This window comes from Centruroides sculpturatus, unplaced genomic scaffold (assembly GCF_000671375.1).
Source record: "Centruroides sculpturatus isolate CEXI.00-Female unplaced genomic scaffold, Cexi_2.0 scaffold330, whole genome shotgun sequence".
Lineage (NCBI taxonomy): Eukaryota > Metazoa > Arthropoda > Arachnida > Scorpiones > Buthidae > Centruroides > Centruroides sculpturatus.
Window position 1 is genome coordinate 372,243 of NW_019384592.1, and position 27,180 is coordinate 399,422.

The 27,180-nt window shown below is 29.6% G+C and overlaps 1 protein-coding gene across 1 annotated transcript in view; it reads right to left on the reverse strand.

Annotated features, from left to right (window-relative positions):
- Window positions 1-27,180, reverse strand: part of LOC111624797 (brefeldin A-inhibited guanine nucleotide-exchange protein 3-like) — a 109,218-nt gene that overhangs the window by 7,828 nt on the left and 74,210 nt on the right. The window contains exons 21-27 of the mRNA XM_023367748.1: window positions 26,395-26,662; window positions 24,119-24,290; window positions 23,866-23,986; window positions 23,244-23,430; window positions 22,513-22,680; window positions 21,828-21,951; window positions 1,130-1,358 (exon numbers count right to left, since the gene is read on the reverse strand). Of these exons, the coding sequence (XP_023223516.1) occupies window positions 1,130-1,358; window positions 21,828-21,951; window positions 22,513-22,680; window positions 23,244-23,430; window positions 23,866-23,986; window positions 24,119-24,290; window positions 26,395-26,662 (1,269 nt within the window). The remainder of the gene's footprint in view (window positions 1-1,129; window positions 1,359-21,827; window positions 21,952-22,512; window positions 22,681-23,243; window positions 23,431-23,865; window positions 23,987-24,118; window positions 24,291-26,394; window positions 26,663-27,180) is intronic.

The window sequence follows — 27,180 nt, forward strand, 5'->3', positions numbered from 1 at the left end:
AACGAAAATGAAAATTTGCTTGATAATTCAACTACGCTTGTTGGAGAACAATAAAAACACTACACTCAACAAGCCACCAATAAAACTCAACTGCCTAACCTATAACCAAAGTCTCCTTTTAATTTGTTTTTTAAAAAAAGCGCTTGACAAACTTGCCCCGCATGCCGAAGTTGCCCCGATCTCCCCTATATATGTAAAATGAATAAAATTTAAAAAAATTTCGCCACTTATCAATAGAAATTTTAATTTATATCACTTTCGTATGATATTTTTAAATATATGAAATACCAAATTTTGTTGGCCCATCCGTATCCGGAGTCTGATCCAAATAGCTCTGCTGGCTCTTCTATCCCACCTGATTGATTATCTTCATAGCTCTCTATCGCAGAAAAACTTTAAGAAATACTACCGGCTCCCATTTACGGTTTTTCTGTATAAAGTCTGTCTTATTCTAAGCTGTAGAAACTGTTATTCCCTATTTTTTATTATAATTGGCTCAAGAATCCTAATTTTCATTTGAATTTAGTTGATGATTATTTTTTATGTGGAAATTTATCGATTTCATAGTAAATAATAATAATTTTTTTTTTAAAAAGTCTTTATAATTAGCAATTGAGCAGCAAAATTAACGTTTAAATTAACACATCTGCACATTAATTTAAAGAAATGTTAACATTAAGTATAGAATTTCGTCACTCGTCTAAGTTACTCACGTGATTACTTTTGTTGAATGATAATTTAAAACTTAAATTGTGTTATTCCATTAATTTTCTGGTCATAATAAACAATAAAAACATGCAATTTTTATGTCTATAATTTGATATTGTTCCTTTACATATTGTAAATACGACCATTTTCGATACCATGATAACTAGATGTGAATGTTCTGCGCGCTTCTTTTAGTTTTTACTCTTCTTCTTGGGCATCAAGCAGGACTTTTAAGGCCTATAATGGAGAATGACCTTATCATCAAATTTTTCCTAAAAATTAATTTATACAAGTGAGAGAGACTTAAATTCGAAACTATACTGTGTTTGGTAATATGTTATCATATGAATTAGGAAAGTATCTTGAAGGGATGTGCAACATTTAATGTTTAAGTATGTAGAGTAAAAAATTAACATAATACCTGCTGTGCCAATTCCTGAAGTCTCTCGTATTCTTGCAGGGTGCAATCTCTTCTAACTGCCACTTTGACTTGGCCAATGTCACCGTAGAAATTCTCCGAATCTGTATGAAAACACACCATTAACTGGCGTACGGCGTGTAAACTCACCGAAAATGCTCGTTGTAGACAGACGCAGGCAGTCCTCCATAATTCTTTCGTAAATGTTGGCCCACAACTGATGATAATGTGCCTAGAAGCAATAAAAAATTATATTTATTACTAGGCAAATAACTTCAATTATAATTCGCAAATCATATAACAGTTACTTCTAATAATTACTTCTAAAAAGCCAAAGTTTCTCTGTAAAGTCGANAACTTTTTAAAATAAAAAAAATATTTTTAAATATTTAATTAATAAAAAAATATTTTTATGTCTTTGTAGTTTATTTCCAAGCACTATAAGTAGTTTAGCCAAACGAGATCATACTAACTTCTTTAAAAAATTCCCCATAGTCCATCATAAAATAGATTTCAACAAGAAGTGTTCTATGATTTGCACATTTTAGGCCGTACATATCTGTATATAAATCTATCGAAAATATAGAAAAGTTATTTAATAGCCAGTGGCCTCATTACAATTATTTTTAAACGCTTTTATTTAACTTGCTTTGCATCGTCCTCAAATATCATCCACTTCTAATTAAGATAGAAGGCTGAAACTTTGAGGACAATGCATTTTAATGACGTTTTAGGGAGTGGTTCCACTCCGAAATTCTACAAACATAACACAAATGTAGAATTTAACCAATGTGTCGTGTGTGTGTGTAAATGTAATGATTTACTGTACAGGTACATAGTATGGGTGAGGTCACCCTACCATTCCTCTCACTCAATCTCGAAAAACATGACCAATAAGAGAATTTTCTAAAATACATTTTAACTTTAACAATAAAAATTTTCACCGATTCTTTCTGTCCTGTGAGCACTAAGAGAGCTACAAGAAATTTTTAAATTAATATTGTTTTATACTCATATGTTCTATCGCTTAGTTAATAATTACACACTTTGCGTTGTGCCTCGGGTTCCTCTAAAAGGTGGGGTCCTGGGCTCAAGCCCTATTAGCCCTTACGTAGATCCGCCACTAAACTTTAACACTGTTGGGTCCAACAGTGTTAAAACAAAATGATGAATTATTGCTTACAATGTTTCATAATTTTTATACATTTAATAAGTATTTTTTAACTAATTCAATTATTAAGAAATCTTATAAATTAAGGAACGTTGCTTGTACATTCTACAGTATTTTTTAAAAGATTAATTTTATCATTAACTTTCATTTAAAATCGAAGCTATTTTATTAATACAAAAACAAACTCTAATCGATGGGAAATTTTTTCGTTCTAAAAACTTCGAAATAAAACACAATTATCCCATGGAAACTTCAATAGCATAAGATTCTAATTGCAATTTTAACCAATTAAGTATTTTGTACGCGACCAAATTTTCTCTAAACTAATAATTTAACAACTTGACTTCACTTTGGCTGCATACTAATTAGATAACAGTAAAATAATTTGAATTACTTGTTAAATTTTTATATTCGTAACGCGAATTATAACAATTTCCTCGAAAAAAATTAAAAATAAAACACAATAACGCAGCAACTTCAAATTCTCAGCCTACCATTTACAATTTTACCATTATTATATCTATGCATGACATATACAGACATTTTTTTTTCTGGTGTCGAATAATAATTGTGACATTTATCTTGTTGTGTTTCGTGTCATTAACGCATGACACGTGAATCATGCAACCTCACTTAATTAATATATGCCCAGTTTGAATCATCCCCACCACTTAAATGATAACATTCATTAAGAGTTGGCAGAGGGACAATCTGAAAAATGTCTAACGATAAATTTGAAAATAAAATTTTAAATTAGAAATATTCAGAAGTAAACAATTTATAGTGACTCCGAATTAAAAAAAGAAATTGTTTTTGTCATTAAAATCTTATGCTTTGATTAACCAGCTTAAATTCTTTCATCATCAAGCTTATTTACTTCTTATGCTTGACAAGAATTATACATTCAGTAATTATCCGATAGATACTGGATGATTTCCTAAAATATTTTCGTTATTTAAACGTATAGGGTCTTAGATAACATAGTAAATATTCATTTAACTGCCTGGCAATGAATGTTACGGTGTAATTAATGTAACGTATGAATTTACTCATGAGAAAAAAGAATTAAATTATAACAACAGAAAAAAAAATTATAAAGTAATTAGTAAGAAATATTCTTAAGTAAATAAATATTCATTAATAAATTCATCATCTTGCATTTAATTAGTGAATAATTAAAATATAATTAACATTAAATTATTTATTAAAAAATTATATAAAGCTCTAATTAAAAAAAATTATTATTTCTTTATGTCATTTAAACAGACAATTACCGAAGCTATAAGTGAAAAAATAATTAATGTTTTTAAAGACTAATTAGAGAGAGNTTTTGAAGAATATAAATTATACGAATTTTTAATATTTATTATGAAATATAGTATTGTATAATAAAATCGCAACCGATATTTTGTTTTTATATGGACAGTATTTGTCTTTAAATGTCATTGTTAAAGAAACAATAATGCTGAATGGGCGTTGGTGGTATCGATGTTTACGTAAACGTTAATTAATACGATATAATCACGAATAAAATTAAGTATTAAAAACTAAGCTTATTTTATATCGGAAACACTTGCTGATGAAAGAATAGAGGATTGAGTTTCCATAGTATGTATAATCTGTTCAGTAAAAACCCAGAATTTTTAATACTCGGATATATCGCATTTTTTCTTTATCTCCCGACAAGCGCGATATAATGAGGGCTACTATATTATAAAATGGCAAAAAGCTTAATTTTGAGAGTAGGGACAAGTTTTATAAAAAAAAAAAATTGTAAATGTTAATAACGAGTAAAATCGCCATTAAGTCCGACCCTACTGGAGATACGACACGCTCCCCCTTTATCTCCCCAACCTCGACCTTTAACCACCAAAATTTAATAGCATTAATCCTCCTAACACGCCAACCTCCACGCAAAACTTCAGAAATGTTCGACAAAAAGCATGGGAGTTATTAAGCTTTAAAGAGGGTGAACAAAATCTCCCCCCCACACAAACATTCATACATACAGAAAAAGCTCCGAAATTTTTTTGCATTTCTTGACGTTTCAAGGACTCCCGAGGTTATTTTTTTAACCGATCGTCATACTTTCCCTCTGTTATGTAAATAACAGAGTCGGTAAAGTAAAAATGTGTAAAGATAAACTTAATTCTGGGGTCCCTCTGTGCGCGGATCAAATGGCTCTGCTAGCCCCTGCATACATATATATTTTTATGCCTAATTTTCTAGTGGATTAATAATTAAAGAAGAGAGCTCATTAGACTCATTGTAAACTCTTCATTTTACTTCAAACTCTTCTTCTTTAATTAAATGACCATAAAGTGTGCAAATATTTTAGAAATAAAATCGTTTTTTCGGTTACATTACCCACGTTCCTGCTCGGCTGATCATTAAAATAAATGCCAAATTAGTACAGGAAATCAGAGTCTAATTTACCCCGAAATTATAACTATTCTAATAGTTAATCAAACGAAAAACACCCGAGAAAATTTTCTAATATTCAACGAATATTTTAATGAGATTTTGATGCACAGAAGTAGCATCTCTAATCGCTCAATCATTCAGCAAAAAGTTTACGTTTTATTAGCAGTTTAATCAGAAAAATCTCATAGATTACAGAAATCAATAACTAATTTAATTGACAAATAAATTATTATTTTATCATTTAAATTACTTATCGATTCTGTAAGTTTTAGAGAATTTTTCTGATTAAATTATTTGATTAGTAAAACTTTTAAGAAATTCTGAAAGTAATAATGATCCTTTTGATATAATTGTTTGTTTTAATGCTAAATTAATATTGATTTTATCTGTTTAAGTGTCGACTATCGTCCTAATTGTTTAATTCGTGTTTTCTAAACGCTATAACAATTGTACAGCAAGTCTAAAACTTCTTATACAAAGAAAAGTTATAAAATCGTTTGTAAATTTCGAAATTTTAATAAAGCTGAGAAATTATTTTACCTTATGATATTCATTTCTTCATTTAACGTTGAATTAACATTAGGAGGAAGCAACAAAAATATATAAGATCTTTCTTCTTCTTTCTTCTCTTCACAATTTTCTACTCTTTGACAATCTAAGAGAAAGACCTGAAACAAAATAACGTCACGTTTTAAATTCGTATTAACACTCCATACATTATATTAAATTTCGTAGATAAACTATAAAAAAGACCAACAGAGATGGTCCCCTCCGATTAGGCCTTTCCAGTAATTCACAGTAGAGTCATTCCATGTAACTCTCAAATATTCGCCAGTAAAATGCGTTTAAAACTTTCCGTGTTGTATACATAATAACTTAACAGCATCATAACAGAGCCAAGCCTATGAGGTTATACTCGATAATGGCGGCATTGCAGAGAGGATAAAGTGTTCCTACAGTATGTTTCAAGAATCTTTTCCCTAATTTGCAACGTGTTGTTTTATTTCTAGTAAAGAAAATTAATATTTTGTTGTTACAGTGTTCGTTTCTCATGCACTTTAAGCATTTTATTCATTGTAATTCAACATTTTAAACATTGTGTTTCCAGGCATACAAGGCTAAACAACAATAAAATTCCCCCTTGCAATGCTACACCAATAATTAAAGACTTACAAGGAAGAAACTTCATATATATACAATGGTGTGGAAATAAAAATTACGAAAAATGTGGAAATTTGACATTTTTTTTTTTTTTGCTTTATTGTAGGTCATATCTCGGAAAAACATTATTTTTCACGAAATTTGTTCGTAATAAAACCAAAACTATATATGACTTAATTATAGAGGTTATTTTATGTTACTGAATATGTTTACTTCTCAGATATTCTACTGTATAAAGCGACAAAAACTTATATTCTTGTAAAAAATCTTAAGTACTGTTTTAATATATTAAATTTATGTCAATTAGTGGATTACACCATTCCAGAATCGTATATAGTGAAATTCAAAGTCCAAAAAGTAAAGAAATATGATTAATTATAAAGAAAATTTCTTTTAAACTCGTTTTTATTGTGTAACTTTTGTCAAACGATTCAATTTGAAAATCATTGTAACAAAATTACCACCTTTAATATACTACAATTCAAGAGGGGAAAAATATAGGGGAGATCGGGGCAAGATCGGCATGTTAAGCTTTACTTAAATTTTGTGCAATAAATACTGCTGTAAACTGAAAAAAAAGCTTTGCATATTGTCTATTGGAATGTTACCTTACTATAGAACTGGTTAAAATCCGTTTGGAAATAAAAATAATTAAAATAATTACAACTTTACANTGATAAAAGATACAACTGGTGTGAAATGCCACAAAGAAAAAAAAATGGGAGAAGAAACATGGCAGAGGTCCTAGGATGGGGGAGACAATTGGAGACAATCAAAGTGATGAACACCACATTGTGATAACAACTTCTTGAGATAAGTATTTAATGACTTGACAAAAACGTCAAGTCTACTATCCCATTACCATCCTGTCACATTAATAATTCACCACTACCACAGAATTGGATGGTTACTTTGCCCATGCAAATGCCAAAGATAAGTGAAGAAGATAGAAAAATTGGACTTTTAAATGAAGCACGCCGGACTTAACTTAAAAAAACAAAAAGAGGCGAGTCAATTCGAGATAAAAAGTCAAAAATCATTATTTAATCTTAATATTTAAATGTTGCTAAAACATTAGATTATTTGCATATTCTTTAAATGTTTTTCTGTACTCATTTTTTTATATATTAATTAAACTTTTTTTTTCCTCTTTTCGTTTTTCCCTTCCGATTTAATTTCTTCCTCAAACGTCACAATGATTTATGTGATGTTAGATTATTGACAAGATTGCAACCAATGAAGATAGCGTTAACGTTAACTTAAAGAATTAAATGTGAAATATATATATTTATTTATTACTTACAATACCATAAATTTATAAATCTTAAAAAACGCATACAAAAGACAAATAAAACATTAATTTTACAATTTCTACTAAACTATTCTTCAATTTTTCATCATATATTTGTGTATATAAAGTGAATACTTCAAACTCGAACTTCCCTAGTTTTAGTGAATAAAATGTGCTGAAGAATACTCCAAAGGCTTGAAAGGGCCGCTACTGCACCATTTCTTGGTCATCTTTGAACTTTTTTCTTTGTGGGTATGGCAAGAATCGTGCGTGTGGCACTAACAGGGTGAATCCTAACGTTCTGGCTACAGTACTTCACGTAACTACAGTACTTTCCACGTCAGGAGCATGTAAAAGTGCACTTATCCAGAATATACTAGATGTTGATGATGTTCTCCACAACTGAAGTACGTCATCATTAAATGATATCATCATATAAATAATTAAGGAGTTTTATTGTTACATCGAAACTTGTAAAACTGAAATCTACTTAATAAAATTACAATTTAAAAATCTAATTAATCTATTGAAATGATTCATTTTAATGAATAATTATCTAGAAAAACTTGATAATTAATCACCATTATCACGTATATTAAAATTTGAGTTAATTTTATTTGGTTTATTAACATTAATTAAAGAAGGACAGACGAACAGGAGGAACGTGTAGGTCTGTAATTTGAGTTACATTCCAGTTAAATTCATATACTTGTTTTACACGAAAGAAAGTAGCTATAATCTTCTAGTTTTTCCGAATTTCTGCGATGTTTATATCCTAAACGTTCGTAAATTTGTTGAATTCTTACATACTGTCTCATACAAGACCATCTGCCAAGGATGATGCCTCCTGAGAGGACGTTCTAAGGAAACGAAGCCCTTCTTAAGAGTCCTACCACCAATTTGGGCCCAGTTTTCCGTAGAAAGCTTCACGAGTCCTACTCCTACCTCGCAAGTTGGAATAGGAATCACATGGACTAACAATGTTCGGTGGTTCTACCCACTCGGCTACAGGTGGACCTCCATTTTTTTTTTCATCTTCAACCCTACGACAACCACCGATTTTACTTAGAATGACTGCAGTTATTACTTGTTTGTGATACTAAAAGAATGGTTATTAAGCCGCAATTTAAAAAATTGTAGACTTATAAATTCCCACAGGCGTTCATCTGTTTGTCTGTCCTTCCTTAATTTCGAGAACGGAGTTAGGTGAAATCCAAGACCAGATATGAAAACCTTAGGGCGAGAGGCCCCGATTAACTATATACGAACTTCCGATGCAAACCGGAAGTCACGTTATTTCAATTCAAAAGTTCTCTCCCGAACGGAGTTAATAACCGACACGACTCCGGTGTTAACAGGAAAAGTATGACGTACGGGGCAAGACAAAACTAAAATTGAGAGCATTGTCACGAAAAATTGCAGCCCGGTATTGTGACATCGTCACAATAAATAATCGCTCGTTTATTTAATAAATTGATCTTTATGTACAGTACAGTACAATACACAGCATCGTTCTATATAAATTCTAACACGTTTGGCCACAACGGTGGCTTATTATGAAATTATTAATGTCACTCAAGTTTTGGGTACGATCGAATCCGGCGATTTTTAATGAATAATTAGGACAGAGCCCATTGAGGGATTGACTCGTATATAACGAACAAAATTGATGACAGACGAAGAAACAAATAGTTTACATACAATTCAAATATAAAAACATTAAATAAACCAGGGGTTCTCAACCTTTTCCTAGCATTGACCCTTCCATATAGAAAACACTTTTAATCGACTCCATTAAAATTATGTTATTTTCCAAGATTTTGCGTAATATATCGAGTAATTAACGAATTTCCCACACGGTTGTCATTTCAATTTAAAAATTATCGAAATTTTCGAAAAAGTACAATAATCATGTGATTTTTCCATCGACCCCCAAAATAACCCCTCGACTTCCGTTTACCCCATTCAAAATTCGTATGAAATTTCTACGTATAAATGCACGCTACAGTTAATTTTTTATCTGATAATTGCACGACTCAATCGAAATTCGAACCGTGAGCCAACCAATTACCGTTCAGAAAGCTGTCATTCTTAATTAAAATTGACGTTAACTTAAATTTATCCGAAAACAAATTTACTTATTCTGGAATCCCGACTTACATTTTCTGAGAAATCAATTTACCTTTTCTGTAATGGAATTTACTCTTCCTGAAATTGAAAAACATGTGCAGTGATGCAACTTCTGAGATAACCAGGAAGTTGTAAAGCTGTGCACATGAGCATAGAAGCGTAATTAAACGAGTAAGTGTATATAATATATAAACGGCAGTAGATACATTCGGTAGTAACAGTATAAAAACAGAAACGCTTCTTAATCTATTACACCTAACAAATCTCAAAATATTTCTCTTCCATCGGCTGTAAGCCGCAATCATCATCAAATAACACCCTGTGAATAACTAGGTTAGATAGATGAGTTAGGCCAGATGGACAGACGGACGAAGGTGGGAATTTATAGTTAATTTGGCTGCAATTTTTTCAAATTGTCGATCTAAATATTACCATGCCTCACGAAAACCGTGAAGATCTATACTTAAATAGGGCCTATATTAAATCCACACTAATATGAATTCAATAAAGGAAATAACTCTGATTTCCTTTTACAATGTTTGATAATGATTCTATACATCAGAAAAGTTCACCTAAAATTTAACTGACTGGAATTAAAATATTTACTGTATCAAGGGAAGAATATATCACGAATAGGATCTACCGGAATAGAGAATTATACATTATTTAATAAGTCAAATTTTAATTTGTAATCACCATTAATTATAACAACGAGTTGCGTAAACCCGCAAAAAGTTGAGTTCCCGGCGAAAAAAAAAAAAGTTAAAATTGTATGTAGTGCCATCTGTTACGAGATTTTATTTTAACTTTTCATATTATTGGTTATTATAAAATGGCAAAATGATTAATTCTGAGAGTACGGACGATTTTATAAAAAAAAAAAAAACGAGTAAAGATCTTCATTATGACTCTTCTATCTCCCTACCCCATCGACCTTTAACCGCCAAAATTTAATAGCACCAATGCCCCTAACGCACTAACCTCCCTGCAAAATTTCACAAATTTCCGACAAAAGGCAAAAGTGAATGGACAAAATTGTGTCCCTCACACACACATACAGAAAACCTCCGATTTCTTTTTGGCATTTATGGATGTTTCGAGGTCCCAAGTCCAAAAATGTAAAAATCTTCGGGGTCATTTTTTGGCCGATGGCTACACTTTCCTTCTGTTATATACTAGGTACAGTAAAAGTCTTCGATGTTTTTGTGACTTTGTATTACAAATTCTTCTGATATTAGGCGCAATATTAGAAAGTTTAATTCCCTCTTGGGGTACCGTTCTGATAAGTAAAAAGTTTTCAGAGTCCTGTCACAAATAGGCTACATATTGATTATTGACAATCTGCGACATGCCATAATAAGAAAAAAATTTTAAAATCTAATAAGCAAGCATAAAATTAATAAATACAAATGTATTCCGACAGTTTATCAGTTAGTTATACTTTCTAATAGCAAAATTTCCTCAACTTTAACACAAAATAAGAAAACAGTGAATTTTTAAGAAATTTGCTGGTTTCCCGGGATAAGAAGAATTTCCCGGGTTAAAACAGCAGGGATCCCTTGGAGAAACCCTACCCTTTGCAATGCGTTTTCACTGCAAATTCTAAGTGGATGAATTAACTTAGACACTCCAAAACGAACTTTTGGTCAAGTAGGAACAGTTTCCAACCGATCAAACAATTAATCGATTAAATATTTATAAACTAGCTGCAAGGACCCGCTTCGCTGGGTTTTTATTTGTTCGTACATTTGTATGTAATATAATTTTTGTTTTTTATATATAAAAGACTGTTTTTCTAAGTAATCTAGAATCTAGCTGCAAGGACCCGCTTCGCTGGGTTTTTATTTGTGGGCAAAAAGTAACGATAGTGAAGATTAAGATAATTACATTATATCCGATCTTACCCGTTTTCACAGAATGCAAGAATTAGGTCTCCCGTTTCCAGACTAATTAGAGAATTTTTACGTCCAGTCAAACGAACTATTTTCAATTTGATCAATTTTCTGGAACGTTTACAATCGTTCTATAATCGAGCCAATTCGAACATAACATTCGAAATAAAAAACCACTTTCAACCACTTTCAGCCCCATATCTCCCGCACGCTTATAGCTATCGAGACGCAACCACCATAGTGCACGAATGGAGACTTGGGGCTACCACCGCATACAAACAGCATTCATGTGCGATGTGTAGTTTTTGCGGAAAAGTGAAATATAGGGACACACACGTTCATTTATATATATGTTACCGTTAAAGCTCGAAAGTCGTTAATGTGTACATTACCTAGCTAATCTGCAGATTAACTAGAGTGATCGGTTAAAGTTGTGAAAATTGTTCCATTTCTCAAATTACCTATATAATGTGCGGAGTATCTAGGTAATCCGCACATTACCTACTAGGCACTCGGTAAAGTGAAAATAAGATCTTTGCCACAAATAAATGTACCACAAATAGGTGTGCTTGTCGCAAAAACCAATTGCTATGAAATTCAGTGTCACCAATCTTTAGACTGCACTAGTAAGTAAGCACAATTGGATAATATTACCTATGGTGAGTAAAATGGCGGTTCGTCTCTGATTCCAGCAAAGAGAAGAAAGGAAACAGTGGGGACGCACGTTCTAACCTAACCTAACCTAGTCTAATAAATTACCATAATTATTACCAACCAAATTATTAGAATAAGTTAGGTTAAGTTAGAACGTGCATCCCCACTGTTTCCTTTCTTCTCTTTACAGGAATCAGAGACGAGCCGCCATTTTACTCACCATAAGTAACATTAACTGCACAATTATATCATGCGATCACCAGAAAAAATATAACAACTTTATTATTTTTCGTCTCTGGTCCAAAAGTAGGGTATCATTGAACTCGTCTCGGTCCCCTCAGTTCAGATATATACTGAAAGTTCCGAAATTCCATAGGTGGTAATCCATATATTCCCCCATTTTCCTAATTGTAATAATATTTTAAACCGTTTGATTTTTTGTATTACAGGTTTTTACTTGATTGATGATTGATTCTATTAACTAATTTGTTGATTGATTGTATTAACTTGATTCTTTAAATATCGAAAATTAAATATAGAACATTATGTTAATTCAAGCGTACAGAAACGTTGCTGTTGTTCCAGCAAAGATCTTATTTTCACTTTACCGAGTGCCTAGTAGGTAATTTGCGGATTACCTAGATAATCTGAACATTACCTAGGTAATTTGAAAAATAGAACAATTTTAGCAACTTTAACGGATCACTCTAGTTAATCTGCAGATTAGCTAGGCAATGTACACATTAACGACTTTCGAGCTTTAGCGGTAACATATATATAACTAGCAAAGAATACCCGGGAACTCAGGGAGGAGGTCGAGTTGTCTTCGTTGTAGGGTTTTTTATTTATTTATTTATTTAACTCTTTCCGCCATGTGGGCACTAAGACGGCCTCTTTTTGCAAGCCCATTATGAGTTCGGCCAGGCCCACAATGGGGCGCCGGGAAGTGAGGGACGGGGCCCGACATATCCGGACGGACCACATCCCGAAAAATTCCTGGGGAGTATTTGACTGGTCCGGATTCGATCCCGGGTCCCCAGAGCGGTAGGCTGACATCTTGACTGCTCGCTCGGTCATCCGACCGTCCAAAATCTCGTTACAGGGTAGTGTATGTCTCCCGCAGGGTGGCAGAGGGTAACCTCGCGTTTTTTTATGCAGCGCTCGAGAAGCGCTTTACAGCGAACACACTGAAACTGGTTTCTAATTGGCCAATACTGCTCGTGACGTCATTTCGCTACACTCTCGCCGCATAAAAAAACGCGGGGTAACTAAGCAAAATTTGGTGCAAATCAAAGGGTTTGGCAATTTGTAGAGGGGCGAAATCGGGAGAAAGAGTGAGGGTCTGAGTTTTAAGTAGCGTATATTTTTTGGAGGATTGTAGAGACTAACTATGCGCAATTCGGTCCAGATTGATCTACGGGTTTGGGAGTTTGTAGGGAAGATGAAATCGGTAGGAAGGAGTAAAGGGTCCGGAGTTTTAAGGTAGCTTACGTGTAAGTCATTTCGGAAAGTAATAAACTTTCCAACGGTCCCTCGACACGAATATGAATTAGTTCGTGACAACTGCGACTTATTTTAGGCATTTTATCATCGACTAGCTGTTACCCGCGACTTCGCACGCGCGGAATTTGCAAGCAAATCCCATTTATATTCAGTATTTCAACAACCATAGTAATTGTTATATAACACCTACCGCTGAGAATGATGAGAATTGCTGAGAATCAAATGAACTATTTTCAATTTGATCAATTTTCTGGAACGTTTACAATCGTTCTATAATCGGATTAATATGCAATAACAAATTCGAATTTAAAACAGTTCGAACATTTCGTTAAAAAATCGAAATATATAAAAATATTTATAACAATGTCTGAAATGTTATCAATTTAATACACCTAAGTACTCAATGAAAACTAAACGTAGTTGAAAACAAAAAATCGCATCTAAAATAGTACAGTAGAAGCTGTTCTTCCGGTTAAGCCTTAATCCTTTCCCTCTCCCCTGCGGGGGAATTTCGAAAAATCCCTTCTTAGTGTGCGTTTTTATGACGTACCCTGTGTAGAAAATTTCACCTCTTTAGGTTCAGCGGTTTGCTCTGGGCGATGATGAATCAGTCAATCACTGTCAGTCAGTCAGTCAGGACAACTAATTTTATATATTTAGATAAGGCTCACTGGCACATGCGTACACCCGAAAAGTAACTGAAAGTACTCAATTTATATAGGTAGATCTGATAACGTATATTCTTATTTCTTATTTTTAAATAACGGTACAGTAGGATTAAAACACTAAAACAACGAACAGAAAAAGGCCCACCAGTGGTCAAGCGGTTCTGTTCCCTGAACACTGGGAGTTCGGTCGTAGGTTCGCGCATCGCCAGGACGGACTGGCCACGTGGAGTTTTCCGGGTTTTCTCCACGTCTGTAACGCCAGTTACCCTTAAAAAGACCTCCCGGAAGGCATTCCCCCTAAGCAGATCGCCCGTGTTGCGTTGCCATAAGTTAACTAAACAAACGAACAGATAAAAATACTACAGACCTACGTACAAAAATCGGCCTTTCGATTCCCAGTTTACCTCAAGCAAAAATAGACACAAACATTTTGGCTTTATACATTAGTATAGACAAATTAGGATAAAAAATAATAATTAAATGCATTTAAACAATCGCAAAATACCAATCATAGAACTCCTAAAATTTCGGGTTAAAAATTCTCCCTTTTTCAGAGAAATTTAATTCATGTTTTTTGTTTTTATATTTGCGGCTTTTATCCAAATTAGAAATTTCTTATTTCTTAAAAATCCTTCTTTATCGAGATTAGTTTGGAAGAATAATCTTTATAGAAATCTAATTAATTTACACATGAAACAAATTTTAAAAGAAAAAAATGACGTCTACAGGTTTATAAATAATGTATTTATTTAATCATTTATTTTTTTATTTTAAATTGAAAGTAATTAAATTATTTGCTTTTTCAATAAGAAATATAAATAAATATATCAGCAGTAGTCATTTTCTTTATTTAAATGCTTATACAGCAGCTGTGTTAATATTATACTCAAATATTCCCTTTTAAGATATTAACTATAAATTCCTCAGTCGAAAAATAACCCCCCCAGATTTTCACATTTTTGAACCCGGGGGACCTTAAAACGTTGAGAAATGCAAAATAAAATTCGGGTTTTTTCCTGTATTATGTATGTTTGTGTGTTTGAAGAGCACGATTTTGTTCGCTCACTTTGAAGCTTAGTAACTCCCGTTCCTTTTGTCAAAAATTTCTGAAATTCTGCAGGGAGGTTTGTGGTATTGGGGGGAGAATGTTTACAGAAAATCAGACCACTGTTTCGGAAGATGACACCACCACCTTAATATCCCCAGAATCAATCTGAGGACACAAAGTTAATGGTAGCAATTATTAGAGATGAAAACAAAGAACGTCGGGAAAGTCTAGAAACATCGTTGCCAGCTTATTTATTTAAATAAAATAACAGTATTATTACTACTAAAATAACCATCTCCAAAATTTGATTCTTAAAGAATTAAGTTTAAGAAGAAAATATACCCTCAGCTGTATTTGTTGATTTAGTGTATAATCTGATTGATAAAGTAAAACAGCTAATTTCACTAATATATATATATATAAATATAAATGAGAATGTTTTGGATGTTTGTTCGCTATACACTCCTAGGTTGTTCGACCAATTGCTACGAAAATCGGCAGTTACGTTCAAAAACTTCTAACTTAGATAATGTCGTACATACCACTCCCAAAATATCGATTTGATTTCTATAAATCAATTAATTTCTACCTATATTCGATTTTCTGAGTTACACGTAGCGCCATCTATTGGTAAAAAGTTAACAAAATATAATTCTTACAAAAATCGATATAATTTTCAAAAATTTATATTACATTCGCTTAATTCCTGCGGCAATGATATAGCACGAAATAGACGCACTGAGAGCGGTAGCATGTAGCACTTGCCTGCATGGAATAGAAAGTGTTTAAGCCTATGAATAGCCTGTAAGTATTTAATTTTCCATGTCTAACGACTCGGGTTTTTTCACTTCTGAATGGTACTTTCTTAATTATAATCATCGCCCTCCAGTAGCTGAGTGGATAAAACCACCGTACACTGGTAGTTAGTTAGTCGTGGGTTCAGGCACGGCCAACGGGGCTGGCCACGTGAAGTTTTCCAGGTTTTCTTTACATTAGTAAGGTTAGAAAGGCCATCCCCACCTAACTAACACGGATCACTTTTCAAATATTAATAGCAGACACAATAGAATCGTGACGTCAACAACAAAGACGAGATCGTTACGAACGACCAGAATCTCCACTGTCTCTGAGAGACGAATTTCGTCTCTTGTTTTGACGTCATTCGTCTGTGAAAGAAGAGACGAGAGATAAGTGATCAAAATACGGCCCCAGTATTAATGAGTAGTTGTCGACCAAAAATTCTTTATTCCTGTACTGTACACAATTTAAAGAATTTCTAAAATGTGTTAGATTGGTCACTCGGTGTGATAAACCCTTATGTAAGATAACATTTGTAAATATAAACCAAATATATAACTGTAGGCTCAGAAGCCTACTATTATATTATAAGCCTACTGTTATTTTTTGCCCAAGTAACACGGGCTCATCTGCTAGTCCTTTTATATATGGAGATACAGACAATACTACTGACATCACTTTATATTCCATAGAAAAAAATTATATATATATATATATAATATATATATTACAGAACTGACTATATCTTAGACTAAAATACTGTTATTCAGGAAAAGAAAATTCCAAGCTCCATCTATATTTAAAGTTCAAATATCTTTGTAACTCTCCAGTCAATTTTTAGTTAATTTTTAGCTATAATTGGAAGAGAAACATCAAATTATTGATGTATTCAAAATAAAATTAATTTTATTTTAATGAAGTGAATTAAAATAAAATTTAAATGCAGGAAAGATACTGTTTTAAGTAAATTACAGCAATGCTAAATAAAATATAGGATTGGAAATTTATTAATGGATAAAAATGTTTTCGGAAAGTTCCGTCTTCAGAATCACAGACATTTGCTTGAACATTTAAACAAAATCTAAATAATTTATGTGGTGTTACTCCTATACTTTATACAGAGTTTCTGTAATTTTCTTTGATTCTCCATGGAGTCAGTGGACTTGGAAACTTAAAACTGACTGCTAATAAAAAGAATAAATCCAGATTATTGAATAAACATGAAAAAGTCTACTATTTAGCAAACTTAAAAGAAGTTCCTTTACATTTTTTAGTTCCTATTTTTAAATTTAATAAAGAATTTTCAGCAAAAGTAAATTAAATTAAGTTTATTATCATAAATTGTCTCCGAAAAATGATGATACAGAAATTAAAACAATGTCAAAATGATGCCTTAAATGGAATAAAGATTATTCATATTAATAGTTAATAAGCAAAATACAATTAAGAAAAATTTTTTTCTTAACTTTTTTGAGGATTTAAATCATTTTTCTTAGAAGAAAAGATGAAAAATTTAATTAATATTTGTTAATATTAATATATGTGTTACCCATTCTTTAATTGCAATTACTAATGAGATTCATTAAAATTAATTAAATTAATTTTAATTAATTTGTAATGACTAATGTATTCTGATTAGTCTGAACATCGATTAACGACAATGCTCATTATCAACATGGAAATCATATTGCAGTGTGGAATTAATTCTAATTATCTAAATAAGATTCTTCCCATTTAAATGAGTAGCATTTCACTAGATGACATAAAAAAAAATTTGAAAATGAGAGTCATTATAATGACAATGGACATAATGATAGCCATTACATTATCAAATTCCATGTAATTAATGCAATTATGAAGTGTTAAGGTATCAATTATAACTAAAAATTCACATGGTTTATACTTTAGTTCACATATACATTAATTTTCTGATGTCTTTGACTAATTTCATGATTTTGTTTATAGATATGTATCATATCTTTATCAATAAGTAATATATTTGGAATTTATTTTATAATTTCTAAGTTCTGCCATATTTAAATTCCAATATAAACATTAACATTAGCAGAGATAGTAACATTTTTTCTTTTAAGTAATAAGAATTATACAAATAATGATATAATTAATACACAAAAAAAGATTAATATACACTAGATATATTTATTTATTAATGAACATTAATAATAATATTTGAAGATTTTGGGGCAAGAACATGTTAACTGATTTTTTCAAGTTTCTGGAAAAATCATCCCAAAATTCCAAATTTGCTCTGTATTTTAGGACAAATCACAGGTGATTTTAATTAATGATATTAAAGACCAATCTATGAAAAGTCTGGAAGTTACATCTGCTCATGTTTGTAGAAATTCAAGAATGTTCAACAATGAAAACTGAGTTAACATGTTCTTGCCCCCAAAGTCATTATTTGTTATCAATATAGAAATCATACAGGATATCCTCATTAATTCGAACTCAGATAGTTTGAAATCCCATTAGTTCATAACTGTACTTTTTGTCCTGGCTGGGGGATATAGAGATTTACATGTAAGGAATTTGGTTAGTTCAAAATAAGGCCACTTCGAAATTTAAAGTGGAAATTCTGTCCAAACTGTGATATGCATAAATTAACACATTCATTTAGATCGAAGTGCCTCCATGCTATAAGAGAACGATAGACTAAGGAACAACTCTAATCTGGTCAATATGATTTTGCTTTTATAATAACACATTTTTGGGTGTCACCTTACATATGGACTACCCCTTTTTTTCTCTTATAAAATATGGCTGATTTTCAGGATTGCAAGATTGAGCTTCAAGTAGCAGATTGAGATTTATGTAGGGCTCTGGGCTACTACATTTGGACAACTTAATACTTTTTGGGCCACTTAAAAAATAATGAAATAAAATAAAATGAGGATTTCCTGTATAGTTAAAGAAATCAAAAAAGGAATAAACTATAATTAAATACCTAAAATCTTCCATGTCAATACTAAGTTAGTTTCCTTTTGTTAGAGTTTGTTTCAATTGTTATAAATGTATCATTTATTAATGTCTTATTTTGAGTTTATCTTAAAAATAATCTACCTTTATATTATAAATTTTTACTCAAATATAATATTTGTTATAAAATGTGAAGTAATTTTAATTATGCCAAGCCAATATTTGTTATCTCTGATAACTTAGTTTTTATGTAAATTTATACAAAAGCTACTTTCTACTTTCCCAGCTCAGTTATATATAACAGAGAGAAAGTATAGAAATTGATCAAGATTTTTACATTTTTGAACTCAAGGGATCTTGAAATGTTGAGAAATGCAAAAAAGTATGGGTTTTTTTTTTGTATGTATGGATGTTTGTATGGAGAGGCATAATCTTATTCACTCACTTTGACGTTTAATAATGCTCATACTTTTAGTCAAAAATTTCTGAAATTCTGCAGGGAGGTTTGTGTATTGGGCATTTATGCAATTAAATTTTGGTGGTTAAAGGTTGAGGGAGTAGGGAGATAAATGTGGGGTTGTGTCATATCTCGAGTAGGGTCAGACCCAATGAAGATTTTATTGATTATTAGCATTTATAAAACTCTAAAACTAAACTTTTATAAAATTCATCCCTAACCTCAAAATTAATAGCCATTTTATATAATAATTAATTATACAAAATAATTTTTAAATAAAATATCATAACAGATGACAACACACACAGTTTTAAATGTTGCTGGGGAAGTTAAGCAACTTGTTGCTAGATTTTTTTCATTCTGTAACAGTATTGAGGAGGAATTTTAACCTGGTTTTTTTTTATTATTTTATAAATTGCTTTATATATTGCAAATATTTAATTTAATAAATAATCATAAATATTAAAAATAATATTGATTGAGAAAATCATAAAAGTAGATAAAACTATTTACAAAAGTTAATTTCTGGGATTCTTAAGTTGTCATTTTATTTATGAGGACTACTGAATTACTGAATTATATAAGAGTAACTCAGTAGTCCACATAAATAAAACATTATACTGATAGAGTGCATTAAATAATTCTATTCTAATTAATTCACATTTTTTTTTAAATTTTGTCTGATAGAAAATTAAAAATATCATCATGATAATACAAACCAATTACAGAAAAGAAAACTGCCAATCACATCAATGCACAAAGTAAAACTGAAGTTAAGTTAATTTTAATTAACTGATTAACATGATTTAATGTGTATATATTATATTATAAGGTTATTAACTAAAGTAGCATCATTATCTAAATAATCTATTAAAATAATAAATTTAGTTCAAAAAATATTTTAAAATTACTTAGAAAAAATTTGTTTTAAAATATTGACAATTTATTTTTTTACAAATATATTAAAACTCTTAGACTTAACTGATTTATGTTATCTTGCTTAGGATATCAGCTATGATAGGTGTATAAGCACATTAAATATTTGAGTGAATGATATGTGAAGTATATAAGCTGCTTTATTAAATTTGAATAGTTCACTTAATTTTGTAAAAAAAATTTTTTTAGTTTTCTCATTGAGTAAATGATTTGGATTATCAGATTTTCTTTTTATTTAGTTTCAGTGTTTTTCAGTGTTCCTATTTTTATAAACTTATATAATTGTCAACATTAAAATTGATTCATAAGAAGAAAAGTAAAATCATCATCATTAACAAAACTTAATAAATGAAAAGTCAGTGTTCAATGTTATTTCAATGACAACTTTACTTCTCTTCACAATCTAGATATTATTTAAACTTGTGTTTAAAATTACTCTGAACTTAAATATTACTTTAATAATACAAAAAGAATGTGTAATTACTTTTAATGTGTAAACTTAAAATTGTAATTAATGTATACTTAGAATGTGTAAACTAATTTTATATTATAAAATTTTGATTCAAATCTAGTTTTTTTTAGTTACATCTTTCTTAAAAATATTGTAAGTGAACATGTGATTTGTGTATTTCAGAAATTGTATTTATTGAATTTTCAATGTTAGTTTATTGTATTTTGAATGAGAATAATGTTGAAAGACTAAAAATATAAAAACTTTTCAACATTTTCAAATAATTAAATAGAAGTGTCATTCAGAAATTAAAAAAGAAAACACTTGATTATGATAAAAAAATTTATTCAATAGAAGATTTGTACTTATTCTTCCATATTGTTACCATCAAGCAGCATTTATCATAGCATGCCAGTAATTTTCGGATTTATTTGTCACAGACATTAGCCACCAGTTTTAGCCAGTTAGTGACAACTACTCTCACCTCCTCATTGCTTTCAAAATGACTGCAATCCAGAAATCTCTCATTTTAGAAAACAAGTGAAAAATCACGGGGGTTGGGTCAAAATTGTATGTTGGAGTGCTTAAAAACTTCCTAGCCAAATTTTTTGCTTCAGTTAATGAGTCACAAGAGAGGAATGTCTAGAACACTCTTTGTCACAAACATCCGCTGTTAAACATTAAGCACTATTTTCTAACAATTGCTTCATTTATGACATTATCATACACTCTTCTATGAATTTCTATATGACAAACTTTTTTGCATTAAAAACCGAATTACACTTTGAACTTTGCACTTTTGATTTTCTGATTCATTTCAACAAAATAAAACTATGAACATACATAACTTAAAACTTGGTGTGCATTGAGTCAACACAAAAGAATTTGATATTAAATGAAGATGGTAAGCCATCTATGCAATTGTTGTATGTAAAAATGTGTTCTTTACTTTCTGAATGACTTTCATATTTATATAACTTATTTAAACTATATATGCAAATTTTTGTTACATAAAAGCATTTTATAGTTTTCAATTTTGTATTCAGATGTTTTTCCTAAAAATTATAGTAATTAATGATAATAATCTTATAAAAGTTATCTTAGTGTACAAATTAATAATATTAATATAGTAAAATAACTGTTTACTTAAAATAATTATGAAGTTTCTAAATTTTACCTAATACAAGCACAGCCTAAACGTGAAATTGTTTCTATTGGTTGTGAAATGCATTCTGTCAAAACTAACAACAATTGATACAGCATTAAATTTATTCCTTTTGTTTTTGATATGTCTTCATTTTCTGAAATTAGAATTATTATAGATTCAAAATTCTTTTTATATACTGTAATTTATTAAATCATTACATATAACTTATTAATTTTATAATACCTGCCAATAAAGTCACATAATCAACTACTAGATCTGTTGACAATCCACAGCATTGTTTAAAATTAGCAAAATTATCCCATCCTTGGCAAATACGAGTAGTTCGACGCAACCATCCTTGAATCATTGGCAACAAAAGATGGTTTACACAATAGATTCCAAACTGTGGACCTGACAATATTTAAATACATATATTATTATTTCATACACTGTATTTTAATACATTTATAATATATCTAATTATATTCATAAGAACAAAATAATATTTGAAATCTTTTTATTAAATATAACCATTTTGAATCTGTGTGAAAAATTATTATTATTATTATTATAAGCTTTAGTTAAATTANTAAAACAAGATAATCTTGCTTTAATTTTTCAAAAAATAAATGAGATATTTTAATTTTATTTAAATAATATCAAACCAATGAATTGAATGTTATTTGTTACATATAACTTATTAATTTTATAATACCTGCCAATAAAGTCACATAATCAACTACTAGATCTGTTGACAATCCACAGCATTGTTTAAAATTAGCAAAATTATCCCATCCTTGGCAAATACGAGTAGTTCGACGCAACCATCCTTGAATCATTGGCAACAAAAGATGGTTTACACAATAGATTCCAAACTGTGGACCTGACAATATTTAAATACATATATTATTATTTCATACACTGTATTTTAATACATTTATAATATATCTAATTATATTCATAAGAACAAAATAATATTTGAAATCTTTTTATTAAATATAACCATTTTGAATCTGTGTGAAAAATTATTATTATTATTATTATAAGCTTTAGTTTTATTATTATAAAATAATAAAACTAAAGCTTATCAAAAACACATAAAAAAGGTTTTAAAAATATTACTTGATAATTCTATACAGTATTTTAAAAATCTAGAATCTATAATTATAAATTTTTTTGAAAATTCAAGTAATTCAACCTTATCATTATAAGTTCATTTGGTTTTTCAATTAAAAGATTTTTTTAAAATTTCAATTAAAACTCACACATACATAATTTTAAATTTCATAAACACTGATCTAAAATATAAGATAAAATCTTTATATATTATCTAGTCTGTAAAATATTGATTTCAGATGCTAGATTATTCATGTAATTAACATTTATAAAATTTGATTAAAATGTATTTAGATATATATCTAAAACAAAATTTTTACTAATAGAAACCTGGAACTTCTTTTAAATTATGAAGCATAGAAAATAACATTTCCATAGTGTGTGGTTGATACTTTTTAGGACAGGTTGCCACAGCACCAGCCAAACCTTCTAGAAGAAGAAACCAAACCCTTAATATGCCTGTTGGATGATCCAGTTCATTTGGCATCACTTCATTCAAAATATCTGGAAGACCAATCTGAATAACAATTTGAAAAATTTCAATTAATTATTAATAAAAACTGAGTTTTGTTTCATAGATATTTATTAATTTTTAAAATTAAACAAATAAGATTTAGTTACTATATGAAAAATAAATAACATATATAACACAACTTTATTCAAAAAAATTCTCTTGTTCATAGAAAATATTAATGTTAACAACTTAAAACATATAAGATATTAAGCATTTAAAATTTTATAACAATAGTAGTAATTAATATTTAATAATAAATTATTTATTTTAAAAATAAATATTTATTTCAAATAAAATTATAAAATATTGTTTAAAAAGTAAAAACAGTGTGTGAAATAAGTTTTCCACTATTACAGTTTTTAAATATAATTTTAAACTGACTATTTATTTGCACTAATAAATGTCAAAAATTTTTATTAAAAATATTATTTTACTTACATTATTACAGTTATCATCAATATCTGATTCTGTGTTGTTATTATCTTCTTCTTTAAAATATATTATTTCTTTATTAGGTATAACAGGATCAACACACTGAGGTTCTTTATTAAGTTGTATTCTAGAAAGTACAATAATAATAATAATATAAATTATTTGTTCTTAATTGTAACTAATATTTATTAGATATTCTAAGATATGCTCATAATATATGTAAACATTTGAAATAAAAATTTTTTTTTAATATTAATACCTATTTGCTGAATTAAATACAGGGCAAGCAGGCATTTTGAAAGTAGATGCAAGAATTGCAGAACAACGTTCCAGGTATTTTAATGCAGCAAGACATAAATCGAGAGGAATAACACTGTTATCGACATTTTCAACAATAGTCATTTCCTCGTTATTATTATCTTCTAACTCGGCTAAAAGAAAAAAATGTATATTTTCATTAATCATAAATAATTAATTAATTAAAAGTTATTTTAAATACTATAATTTGTCACTTCAATAAAAACGACTTTACATTCAACTAAAATTTTTTGTATAATAGAAGAAATACTCTAAAAAAATAAAATAGCATCTTCATATCTTGTCATTTCTCTTACATATTCAGAATACAATGAAGTTGACCTCTGCTGTGTTCTGAAAGTATAAGAAAAAGAACAAGATATGAAGATTCTATTTTATTTTATTTTTTTTTAGTGTTTCTTCCATTATACAGAACTTTTAATTATGTACTTGTCCTGGATTTTTTACTAGTTTTATATTCCTTGAAGCATCATTTCACTTTGTAAGCTTTTTCTCAAACTAATATAAAACAAGATAATCTTGCTTTAATTTTTCAAAAAATAAATGAGATATTTTAATTTTATTTAAATAATATCAAACCAATGAATTGAATGTTATTTGTAAGTACATATAACTTTCAAGATTATAACCCCTTCAAGCAGTATGAGTATATTTTCAATTATATTATCTGAAAATTCCAACGAAGTTCTTCTAAAGATAGAATGAATAAGATCATATTAAATATTTTACTAATATAGATTGAGAACAACATAATGGCTATAGATAAGGACCTAATAACAATATGATGAACAGAGAGATAACATGAAAGTTAAACATCTAGAAACAAATTTAGATGGAAGGTAACGATGTGGTCATTACAGATTTCAGTAATATTGATTGTGCGGATAAGATTTGGCATGAACCTTCATTGAGCAAAGGGACAAAGTGTGCTTCTCAAACATTTTCAAGAAAATTGAATTTAAAAATTCTGAGTGCCTTATGACTAAGTTTTTCAAAATCTATTATTGAAGATATAGTTTGGCAAGAGAATGCCTTACTCATATTTGTGAGATTGCTTGATCACACCTCGATAAATGAGCTTTTCCCAAATCAATGTGTTTTACATAAAATAATTGTAAATTATATGGATTTATACAGTAGCTATTTATTTTCTATTAAAAATGAGCATTTTCTTTCTTTCAAAATTTGTGTTTGGAATTGCTGTCTGTTAAAAATAAATTTAAAGTATTTTACACTTAGGAATGTAAGAATTTCATGAACATTTTCATATTTTAAGCAACTTATTTAAATTGAAAAAATTATTAGTTATAACTAACTTCCAATATCACTCTGAACCGTTACATGTGACAGCAGTAAGCAATCATCTTTCAATGTCACTTCTTTGGTTTCTTATTGTTTATGTCATACTTTTATTCCCTTTTTATTGCTAATAAAACAAGCAGACAGTACACATAAATTAAAGTTACAAAATCATAAGCTATAAAATAATTAATTATTTGAGTTTTAAAAAACAAAGTTTAAATTTCTTTTTAATGGTCAATTCTGAAAATGAATATTTAAAGAAAGAAAATGAACATTTTTAATAGTAATAGCTATTGAGCTATTTATTTGCTATTAAAATGTTCATAGTGTAATTTACAATTATTTTATGCAAAATTGCATTGATTTCAAAAAAATGCATTCATCATGTCACAAACCAATGATCTTATAAATATGATTAAGGCCTGCTCCTATCAAACCGAGCGGTCTTTGATGATAGGTTCTGCAAAGCTTACTTGTAAATCACTAAAAACTTTTTAACTTCAATTTTCTTGAAAACATCGAGAAGCACACTTTGTCCCTTCGCTCAATAAAGATTCATACAAAGGCCTATCCATACAAACATCACTGAAATGTGTAATGACCTTCCCTTGTAAGAAAATTCAAATGGTGTAACCTTAATTTGGAGTGTCCTGATGACAAAACTACAACTTTAAAACTGGTGTGTATAGAAATAAATTTAAAATCTTGGAAGTTATTCATATTGCATTTTACTTTATCTTAAAATTCATATGTTCACTTATTAAGTCTCCAAATTCTCAAAATTTAAGTTCCTTAAGTATAAGCCATCATATGTGTTTAAATATAATTGATATAAACCAGGTAAATAGAATTTTTCCTGACCATAAGTATTTTCTAGTATAATAACTTTACATAATATAATAAACTCATAAATACCTGGCCCTCTGACATGTTTTAACAAACATAATAAACAATCTACTGCAGCATATGCAAACACAAGAACATTATTAGTTCTTAGAAAAGCTTCAAACACATCAAGTACAACTCTGAGATGTCTTGCTTGTTCTTTTTCTACTTCTATTGTTGGTGTACAGTTCACTCCTCCCGGTATACGGACAGCTCTCAAAGCACCAAATAAAGGTCTCCATCCAGAATGAATTTCAGTTGTGCAACCTTCTACAAATTCACAAATGGAACTAATAATCTAAAAAACAGATAATAAAACCTATTATTTTGTTTATCTTTTAAATAATTTAACTTAAAATAATTTTTAAAATACATATAAGAATAACTATTGATATTTATTTGCTATATTTTATAACTACTGATTCTTTCTATTTTTATAATTATTAACAACTAGCTGCAAGGACCCGCTTCGCTGGGTTTTTATTTGTTCGTACATTTGTATGTAATATAGCTGTTTTTATATATAAAAGACTGTTTCTAAGTAATCTAGAATCTAGCTGCAAGGACCCACTTCACCGGGTTTTTAAAAAGTAACGATAGTGAAGATTAAGATAATTACATTATAGCCAATCTTACTCGTTTTCACAGAATGCAAGAATTAGGTCCCCCGTTTCTAGACTAATTAGAGACCTGGTCCCGATTCTATTTCTGAACGTCTCCTGTTCACGTCAAGTCAAATGAACTATTTTCAACGTTTCTGGAACGTTTACAATCGTTCTATAATCGAACCAATATTCGAATTTTATGTTCGAATTT